General features: G+C 47.7%; 1 protein-coding gene across 1 annotated transcript; it reads right to left on the minus strand.

Moving 5' to 3' along the window:
* Positions 1-525: 525 nt before the first annotated feature.
* On the minus strand, positions 526-11,189 carry LOC135828207 (protein arginine N-methyltransferase 2-like). The gene is made up of 3 exons (XM_065340661.1): positions 10,420-11,189; positions 6,861-6,984; positions 526-2,155 (listed from the first exon to the last, which is right to left on the minus strand). Exons 1-3 carry the CDS (start codon positions 11,050-11,052, stop codon positions 1,506-1,508), a joined length of 1,407 nt encoding a protein of 468 aa, XP_065196733.1. The 5' UTR covers positions 11,053-11,189; the 3' UTR covers positions 526-1,505.
* Between the last annotated feature and the right edge of the window lie 165 nt (positions 11,190-11,354).

An 11,354-nucleotide genomic window follows, 5' to 3' on the forward strand; every position in this document is an offset into this window, starting at 1 on the left:
TATCACATGTCTCAGAGGATTACCATGACAAGAGCTGGCCCGTGTGAAGCTATTAGTATTAGTATTAGTCACATTGCAACTTAACCAGACGCATGTTGCCCCGTGACTTGTGTAGTATATTCTGTGCAGAGAATGTGCTTTGATGAGCTACAAGTACACGTAGCTGTCAATGTACAAGTTAATGTACTGTAGCTGTCGGGAGGCTGCGTGTGTACCGACCTACATGCACTGTACATGCAAGGGGACAGCAGAATTCTCTAGAAGCGTGTGCCGTTTGAAGCTTCGGAGAAGACTCAGGCAGTGATCAGCGGACCGCTTGCTTCAAGATTGACCTGCTACTGATTGAATACAATGTTTGTCTTCCCCAGGCGAAAGCACTCTGTAGAACGGTTCCAGGCTCTGCAATAGAGCGCTCAATCGGCCCTGAGGGGAACAACTACAATGTGAAGTACTAACAACAAGAGGAGGAAGATAGTGTTGTAACCCCGCCAGTTTCATCCCGCTCGAGACAACGGACAACAGTAATGACCCTAGATTGGTAGAATGATTAGACTTGAGAGAGGTCTGGATGCTGGTTGATATGATCATAGGCACACAATCTCACGGTGCGGGCCAATAGCCCGGGTGAGAAGGCAGTCTTGCCTGTTCATATGGTGAAGTAAAAAGAAACAACAACTAGGCAAGGAACTACTAGTATCACGAAAGAAAAGCAGGGGAAGAGAGGAAGCGAATAAATAAGAGTCGGCTGGCAAGCACCAAGCATAGAGTGTGGAAAAATCAAGCCGACCAGCAGATGATTTCTCTTTCCAGGCCACAAAGAAAGAAACAAAACTACACACGTGCACACACACACGCACGCGCGCACATGCGAGTACATACACCCACAGACACACATACATGAGAAGGTGGAATACGCCCTTGCTAGTCTGGTGACGAAAATCACACGGGGTCGAATGAATCCAAGCAGTTAAATACTAAAATAATAGACATGCGGCATCGAAGCTGCCACGATTGCCTGGGGGGACGGAGAATATTCTGCGGAACTGCTGACGACAATATACAGTTATGTAGTTGGGAAAAACAAGTTACAATAAGTAAAAGCAAGTAAATTATCGTGTCCGTTACCGAAGGGAACTCACGACGGCCGCTACCACCCGGTAAACCCTAGCGGCAGATGCAGCACCTACAATACTGGAACAGAAACCTTAACACAATGACAGGAACAGAAACCTAAACAACGACGTGCAGGGTGTTAGGTAACCCATCAGGCTAACAAAGCAGGGGAAAGAAGAAAAGAAAGTTGCATTCATATGTTCGATATGGCTAGTACTGATACAGGAAGGCAGATAGAGTAGCGATGGGCAATGGGCAGCACAGCTAGGGCCAATGCAGGATAGTATTACTAGTGTGAGAGAGCTCGTGTGTTTTCCAGCTAACACTTCCACAGGCCCCAGGTCTTGCAACCGCGCTGGGGCTAGCACTTCCACAGCCCCCAAGTCTTGGGCCTAACACTTCCACAGCCCCCAGGTCTTGCAGGCACGGTGGGCAGTCTCGTTGTCGCGCAGCACAGCGTAGTCGATGCGAACGTGCATGTGACGTCGCCACTCTGCGTTCCGAGTCAGCGTCAGCGTGCCACGCACCACGTCACCTGTCCACAGCTGCACGCTCTCATCCAGCATACACAGGTCCTGATTCCAGTGGGTTTGTGGCGAGGTCGGACTCGTAGAGAGACGCACACAGCCATCAGCATCATCCCCGCTATCCTCGCCACAAGAGCCACCACCACCACCGTCACTGCTACCGCTAAAACTGCCACTCATCGGGCAAAATCCGACGTCGAACCAAGATGCGAATCCGTGCATGACGCCATCCTGACGTGCACGGAACTCAAATGGGGACGAGATCTCCTCAAGGTCGTCCGCGGTGGTCGTCTTCATGTTGAGCTGAACGACTTTCTTGGGCTCGGCAAGGCAGTCACCGTCTTGGAGGGTGTGATTGAAGATGGGCATGCGGTGGTACTCGGCTCGGGCCGCGTCCTGCAGAGTGGAGAAGTCGAATCCGTACAGCGAGCTCCAGAAGCCCACTCGGTCTGCCTGATCCGCTGCACTGCACGGCACCAAAGAGAGAGAGGCTTGTGACGGCCATAGAGTCCCATCTGAACATGCAGCACAAACACAGAGAGAGAGAGAGAGATAGAGAGAGAGAGAAAGAGAGAGAGAGAGAAAGAGTGCACGAGAGAGAGAGAGAGAGAGAGAGAGAGAGAGAGAGAGAGAGAGAGAGAGAGAAAAAGAGATAGATAGAGATACAGAGAGAGAGAGAGAGAGAAACAGAGATCAATGTGGAATTGTGGATAGGTATTCTTTCAGACACATGCTAACCATTTAACCAACCACCAGCCTAAATGGCGCGACACAAAAATGCAATACGTCACACCCAGTCGTCTCGGGGAATAACGTTTTTCCCCTCAAACTTATGAACAACGCTTTTCACGAACAGCCGTTGTTCACCATTTGCGCTTCCTGGAAAGTTCTCTGTTTAATAGCAGAACAAGATGAGTTTGAAAATCGTCCTGCCAGCAAGGCAACTGTTCGCACAAGCAAGATCGTACACCAGGGCGCCTCGAACAGTCCACAGAGCTTGACGGACAAGCAAGTCTTATTTCCATCAGCCATTCCACTCCCTCAGGTTTTATTGCCTAGGCATCTCTTCAGGGGCTGTCCAGAACTGTCGTTGTTTTACACGAAACGATTTTTCGCGCTCTATGGGCGGGTCGAGGAGAGTTTAGCGTTGAAAAATATCGATAGCTAAAACATCAATCCATTCTACCTGTCTTTCACCCGCTCCCCTTTGATTGGCAAATACATGCTATGGGATGTGGAATAAATAAATAAAGTCATACTATTTTTCGTTCAGGCACGGGGTCCTAGTTAAAGTTTTTCGTTCCGTAAAAAATATCGATAATAGAGAGGTTCCGCACTACGTAAAGTTGAGCAACTTTACGTTAGTGGGCAGGGAAAACCCGTGAATTCGCGAGTTTGCACTCCACTTACGGAAATTTGTCTACGGAGAGTACGTAGATAGGGCTCTGATAACGTAGCTGGTCCGTAAGTGGATTGGGGTACAAATTTATGACTCTCTCCCCAGGTCGATCCGGTCGTACACTGCCGCGTTCGGAGTTGCCAAGGGCAGCTACGTGATTTGAAAACTTCGTATGGCGGAACACAGATGCGCATGCAGTTTACGTAAGACTTTCCGTAGATCGACTATGTTTTTTACTAACGTAATTACGTTATGCGGAACCTCTCTAATGCCGGACCCCCCCCCACACACACACAATCCACGATAGCGTGTAAAACAAAACGGCGCCACGGTTTATTGAAAGTGGTATAGTTTGTGGTACGAGTGTTGAAGACCATTGGAACTTTGTAGTGTTCACCTTTCTTTTGAAATGCCATCTTTGCCTCGCTGTTACCTTTTGTTTGTCATGAGCTGTGTTGGCTTTGGCTGATATCTCTGGCTGATACCTCTGGCCGATAGTGAATGTGTAGAGAGGCTGGCAGCGCCAACCTACTCTGATAGCGCACTATCCTACATACCCTACACACACACACACACTACACATTGATTTTAGTGTTTTTTTTAGTTCACAAATCAGCCACAAAAGCCATTCCGGGTGCATGCTGCGCCCGTACATTGCATTTTGTGAGACAAAGCAATAGTGGGACATGGCAAAAATGGGTGCACAGTTTTTACTCCCTGCGCCCCCCCCCCCCCCCATTTTTCCTGGCTAGAACCCTGCTTTACATGAATTCACATTTTACGTATTTGCTCTTTCGAATTTATTATAATTTTCCTTCTCTCACCTTTCATTTTTGCCGAGTTGATCACGTATCTGCGTGCTCCACTCTGCTGCAGTCAGAGGCAGCTACTCTACATGCAGTCGAGTCGAGTCTATTGCGTATCTGCATGCGTCATTGACACCGGCTCTAAATACTTCGACTTAAATTCTACTCTGCTCTCTTCCTTCGTCTGATTAACTTGTTTTTCGCTTGCCTTAGCTATTTGTTTGCTTGTACTCTGTACCGGTTTGGTACGCCATTGCTCTAGCTGCACAATATGCTGCAGTTTACGGATTTTGTCACCCATGGACCGCCGGGCCTGCACTGTTTGATGTGCAGTGACCCCTACGGACTACGGAAGAGCTACAGTCCATTCATCGGAAACTGGCCCGCTGGCTTTTGAAAGTCGGATTTGGGCCGAATTGAGGATCAAAAACCCACTTTAAATCTCAAAAATCTGGGTTTTGGATCTGCTTCTCCATACATTTTGCCGTGGCATACCTCTCCTAATTTTGTAAAACCTGGCTGAATTTCTATTTCCCTGTTCTTGGACTTTTCTGGCCTCAAATGCGGAAAGGAGTAATTGCACGGGTCACACAATGCAGGATGTACTGTGTTGTTTTCACGATGTCTACAACTATGTGAGGGAGACACCAAAAAGTTAGAGTGCCAGTTTCCAATGAATGGACTGCAGGCACCTTTTTTTGCTTACATGTTTTCTTTTGCGTTGCTAGTTTCTCTGCTCAAGCTCGTTGCTGCGGCAGAACTCTTTCGATTTGATCGGAGCAAGAACAATACGTCTTCGTTAGCAATTTATCGAAGAAAACGTTGCGTCCGAGGCTGGAGGGCCGCAACAATCGTGTTACCTGAAGTCGGCGCATGGCTGTCCAGAAACATTGAAGCTGTAATGTAAGGTGCTCTGCAGCATCTCGCAGTCCCACGAGGCACAGGTGCTCCGGTCTTGTCGATCGGCATGTACAAGTACAAGTATATACTCACAATGTACACTCTACAGTGACAAGTCTATGGCACACTGAGTACGCCGCCGGCCATGTATTGTACAAATAAAACTCACGAAGTAGCGGACTCCACAGTGATGAGTCTACCCTGTATGCTGCAAAAGATGGAGGAAAGGTGACTGGTGTCTGTACACTGGACATGTCGAAAGTATTGGCCAAAGCATGCCATTATCTTCTCCTGCAGGATCTGTTTGACATTGGCATATGTGGATCGGCATCGACCTGGTTTGGCAGCTATCCGTCTGGGCAGAGCCAGCAGGTTTGCATTGGCCCCCTCAACCAGTCCGACATTATCTTGTAACTGTGGAGTACCGCAAGGGTCTGTGCACAGCAATGTGTGTCGACGCTGACGCTGTGCGAGCTCAGGAGGTTGCTGGCATACGCAGGTTGAGTTCCTCTGAACGAGACGAGCTCCTTGAAGAGGCTGGTGTTAAGCCATCCCGGCCTGCTGCCGGTTCGCTGCTGGCAATTAAGGCAGATGTGAATTTGCCCTGGAGCCAAGTAAGAAAGCTAAAGTAGTGGTTGAGGGCAAGCGGCTTACACCTGTAATCTAAGCGGACAGCAGGAGCATTTATTGCAGACAACGTGCCAAAACACACATTCTGTGAAGCACCGATGGCCACAAAGGGGTCCAGTGGTGAGATTGTCATGGCCAGGATGGTGTATTTTCTGGATCTTGTTGCCGTTGTTATGAATCATCTTGAACTGTATGATGCAGCTAAGCAGCTGACCTGGCACAATTCCAGCAACAGAGGGTTGGATTAAACTGGGTGGTTCTCTTCGCTCACACACGCTCACAACGTCCCCTCCGTTACTCAACCTATCCCCAGCACACAGTTAGCTGACGATATTGCGCCACACTTGTCACAACCTGCCGCCGCCACCGCCGTGGCAACTGATTTGTCAATGGTAGCAGTGGCTAGACTGACTGACTAGCTTGCAATAAGAGAAGATTGATCCACTTAGAGTGCTGCTCGATGAAATACAGTCGATGCACTCATGTACGCGCCGGGCGTTGCGCAGCCCTAGACCTGCGAACACAGGGCTGCGAAATAATGCAAGGCGCAAACTTGAGTGCCGCGACTGGATTTCATCGAGCAGGACTGTAATATGTGAAAGGAAGCAGGTCCTGGTACTCCGAGCACAGTAAGTTAGTTCCCTGTGTATTGTAGCACACTGGTAGAGGCGAAGAGAGTAAGTTAGTTCCTTGTGTATTGTAGCACACTGGTAGAGGCGAAGAGAGTAAGTTAGTTCCTTGTGTATTGTAGCACACTGGTAGAGGCGAAGAGAGTAAGTTAGTTCCTTGTGTATTGTAGCACACTGGTAGAGGCGAAGAGAGTAAGTTAGTTCCTTGTGTATTGTAGCACACTGGTCCTTGTGTATTGTAGCACACTGGTAGAGGCGAAGAGAGTAAGTTAGTTCCTTGTGTATTGTAGCACACTGGTAGAGGCGAAGAGAGTAAGTTAGTTCCTTGTGTATTGTAGCACACTGGTAGAGGCGAAGAGAGTAAGTTAGTTCCTTGTGTATTGTAGCACACTGGTAGAGGCGAAGATAGTAAGTTAGTTCCTTGTGTATTGTAGCACACTGGTAGAGGCGAAGAGAGGAATCAGGGGTAAGACCAGTTGTTGTAGTACCGGTAGTTGGTCGTGCCTGCGGAAAGTATTCTCAACCTGTCCGAAAGCCAGGTTTTATCAATCCATTGTCGACGCTATGCTGACATTGTCCTAGTGGTTCAGTGCCATGGAGTTGCATTATCATCAGCGGCCGCTGCCGTTTGCATGCACTGCTGTAGACAACATGTGCCAGTGCAGGTATGCCCCAACATTTGAGAGAAAAACAGAGAGAGAGTGAGAGACAGAGAGAGAGAGAGAGAAATAGATAGATAGAGAGAGAGAGAAAGAGAGAGAGAGAGAGAGAGAGAGAGAGAGAGAGAGAGACACACACACACACACGCACATACACACACATGCACACACACATACACAGCAGTAAATCAACTCACCAGGTTTGAGGAACAGGTCTCTGGCACTGAGGACAGACTCCAGCATGAACTCGAACAACAGGAACGTCCCCATCCACTCGGACAGAATCAGATCAACCTGTTCTGGTATATCAATCTCCTCCACCTTCAGGACATAAACACACACACACACGCGCACGCACACACACACACACACACACACACACGTCACATATGCCTTTAAAATCATGCCAGAACACAAACAGCTGAGACGGGGGTGGACAAAGATGGAGCAAGACACCAGGAATGACTTGCATCACTTCCTTCCTGTCCCTTTTCAGCTGTGATGGTGTGACCCATGTCAGGCTGTATGGTGGCACTTGTTCTCACTACCACACGTCCATGTTAATAAGCTGACACGTTTGCCAAGAGATGGTGCTATCAACACAGTCATGGCACAACCAGGCATGATTGCTATGCATCCATGCAACGACTTAATGAACGACTCTCTTGGACAAATATGTGACATCATTGCCTTGTTAGTATTAGAGCCAACTGATTCTCCTGAAACCAAAGCAGTCAAACATATATATCGCATATTGACTGTTCATAATTATATTCCTGACGACTCCTTTCTCCTTTTTAGAGAAGATGATGAATAGGTTATAGATCACGTGGCCTTGGAAAAAAAAGACCTCAGAAAAGACATCGGGGGAAAAAAAGACCTCGGGGACCTTGGCCTCCTCCTTTACTCGGTCTATATAGCATGTATAAACCTAATCGGTCAATAATCTATGCCTGTCTCAGCCTCACGCAATGTGATGGCATACTATAATTTCACAAATTTTCGGTGTACTTTTACTTTCGGTGCGTCTGTTTCATACCTAAATCTTCAATACACCGAACAAACAATGATACACATAATCCAATAGGGAGCTGTTTCTCTGTACACCTAACCGGGCCTTTTGCCCCCATAGCGAAAATATTGAGCACCTAAAATTTCTGAAATTCGAGTATTCTACAGAGACACACGGAATGATACGCACCAGCACATGCCATTGTCCAATGCCAAAGACTGTGCACATGTCTACTCATCGACATACACAGTACATGTAGCGCTATGACACAAATATTTGGGTGTTGGGAGACATCAGCACAGGCAGATAAAGCAGAGAGGCAGGCCAGCCGTGTATTTTCATACTCCATCTACTGTGCAGTCCACTTTGCGTATAACGACACTCGGCGGGGCATCAGAAACGTGTCCTTATTCGCGAAGTGTCGTTATACCCGAAGTCTCATTATATGCATACAGCTAGAATGGACTTTGCTCTGGGCATGGAAATTCTGTCGTTATTCGCGAAGTGTCGTTATATCCGCAGTCGTTATTAGCGAAGTTGACTGTACTGCAATGATTATAACAACAGTACAGTGTAGATCAAGAAGTCCAAAGTACTCTACCCGCTCTGCACTGCACTACACTGATGCATGATGCCAGGCTGTCTCTACTTAGTCTTTGATTGAAATCAAACTACAGTGCGGGCAACTGAAATCCGACCCCCGGGCGGTGCTTTCACTTGCTAGCTGCCTCTATTTCGTAGTTTTACTATCCCACGCCGCGTCTTTGCGATGTGAGCGCATCGCTCATGGGGTAGGATTTCAGTTGCTAGCACTGTAGCACACATTTTATACCGTAATATCTCTACTCCAAGCCCAGTCTCTATTATAAGCGCACTCCAAGAGAGCTTCGAAGATATAGAAACCCAGTCTCCAATATAATCAATAATATAAGCGCACAGGCCTTATAACGGAGAGCTATAATTATACGGATCATGTCCATGCATGTTTGACGTCACACAGCACCGCATACACACATTGTGGCACACATACGCACAAGTCCGTGATCCCCGTGATTAAAAAAAAGTACAGGCTCGGCATACCAGGAAGTACAAGACTCCGGTTCATGGCACCTGGTGGGAAACTCTGTGCTACTACTGGTATAACAACACATATTAACCAGTGTACATGTACAGTCGACTCTACCAAACGGATTAAAAATTATAAGCCCAGTCTCCAGTAGAAGCCCTGTCTCTAATACAAGCCCAGGGTCCGGGACTGGTTGGAAATATATAAGCCCGGGGCTTATAATGGAGATAATACGGTAAATTATTACATGATATTCGATAAGAAAGGGTTTGCTCCCCACACCGGAGCTCGCGCTATTCCGCCGATATTCGGTAGCCGCAATTAGGGGTGAAACGGTTCCATGTTTTTCATGTTCGGGTACCCGAATGCCAGCATAGTTTCCCACGGTTCGGGTATCGGTTCCATGCACTCTTTTCTCCAGACCGACCAAATGCGTCCGCGCGTGGGTGCGTGACACTTATTTTCAAGTTGGAAACCATTTTTACGAGCAAGAACGAGACATCGGAGAGTCCAAGTGCGAAGGAGGTACGCTCGTAATGACCAGGTTCGATAGGAGAACCCTTTGGAAGGGCGGTGATCATAAGGTAAGACATTTAGAAATCTTGAGTAGACTTGGCTTGTGTACATGTATTTGTACGAGAACGAGATTTTTCGAGTTTCGGTTCGAAATTTGATGGAACGGGTACCCGGTTCTTTTCAGCTGGCGGTTCCAAAACCGGTTCCTTACCCGAACTGTTTCACCCCTAGCCGCAATCAATAAGACGAGCCGAACGGACATTCGTGTACTTTATTCATGCAAAGTGAAACGGTTTTATTGCACATCGTCTCCACCGTTTTACATTGCATGAACAAAGCACACAAAATTAATGTCGGTTCAGCCCGTCTGATTGATTGCGGTTATCAAATTATTGTCTCCTCGCCGTTTGTTTAAATACATAATATTCGTCAAGATAAATTTGTGAACATAGGAACATAGGAACGAGTTAAAAAAAGAAGAGAATAGCATAAGTTTTCAAGCTACCTGTTTTGTCCAACACTAACGATTATAAGCAGTAAGTGAGAGAGTGTTGGACAAAACGGATGACTTGAAAACTTATGGTCTTCTCTTTTTAAAATTTTTGTAATCCTTGGCTCTCCGTCTGAGTTGAATAGGAACGAGTGAGAAAAGAATAGTAATAGACTAATAGGTTTTTCATTTGACCCGACGAGACCACACGACGCTTGCAGACAGCACAAACAGTTTGCCAGCCACACTTCACGAAAGCCAGCAAGCAAGCAAGCGAGCAAGTCGTGAAGTGTGGCTGGTGAACTGTTCGTGCTGTCGTCTGCAAGCGTCGTGTGGCTCGTCGGGTCAAATGAAAAATCTATTACTGCTATTTGATGGATTTATTGAAGATGGCAACACAGAATTGAGAAAAGAATTCCCAAGAATATCATGTACACTTGCAAGTACAGTCAGACATCGCTTAACCGCACACATCCGTTTTCAACAAAAAATATCCCGATAGGCGAGGAGACCGGATAATCGAACAGACAAACTGTATGTATGCATGACATATGCTGTAAATCGGTAACCAACGATTCTCCGGACGGCGAGGGATCCGGATAACAGAGGACCGGATAGGCGAGGGTTGACTGTACCAGTATTTTTTTTTTTATCAAGCCGCATCCTTCTTACCTTTCCTCTGATGACTGTGATACGATCCGCCAGGCCATTGGCTTCCACTAATTTCTGTACCTGGGTTGTGAGGGGACTCGCATCGACTGCGTAAACCTTTGCAGCACCGCCATCTCTTGCACACATCATACTGAGAATTCCCGTGCCGCAGCCAACATCCAGCACAACTTTGCCCTCGATGTCCGCTCTGCACTGCTTGATGGCGTTCTGATACGCCAGTGTGCGTGGCTTGTCTCCCAGCATTTCTTGGTGGATCTTCAGCGTGGCGTACTGGTCAAAATATTCGTCGTTCTGCCAGGAGGCTTCCTCCGCGCCGCGCAAGTCATCCTCAGTGCCGAGGAATGATGATGGAACGTAGCCAGACTCGCCATCCACTTCTACCCACCACCATCCCTTGCCCATGGAGGTGTTCAAGACACGCACGGCATCGCCGAGCTTCAAACTCAGGCGATTTTCATGGTCCTTTTCGCCGTCTTCGTTCGCATCGTAAGGTGATTTTGCATACACCAGCGGTTGTCCATCCACATCGTATTCGATGTCAGTTGTGGCCAAGGCCTCGATCACATCTTTTCGAGCGTCTTCCTCCGGTATGGAGGTGACGGGAGAAGAAGAGGAGGACGTCCCTTCGTCCATGCAAGCACGACTCACACTCAGGCTTTTGCCAGTTTTGGAGGACTTCTTTGAGCATTCTCTGTCGACACTCCTTCGCCGTTTGATTCAAACGTGGTTCAATGAACACCCGTACCCTTGAGACAGCGCCTCGGCCCAAAACAAGTGCGTGCTGTGCATGCTTCGCTCGAAGCGAACGCTGTTGCGCAAGCTGCGCTTCGCCCGCGCTGCATGCAGCGCCAGTTTACGAATCTTTACCCGCTTGCAGGTGCGCTACAACTAGTACAAGACAACACTCAACAGGTAGTACATGTACAAGCCAATGT

This window comes from Sycon ciliatum, chromosome 12 (genome assembly GCF_964019385.1).
Source record: "Sycon ciliatum chromosome 12, ocSycCili1.1, whole genome shotgun sequence".
Taxonomy (NCBI): Eukaryota; Metazoa; Porifera; class Calcarea; order Leucosolenida; family Sycettidae; genus Sycon; species Sycon ciliatum.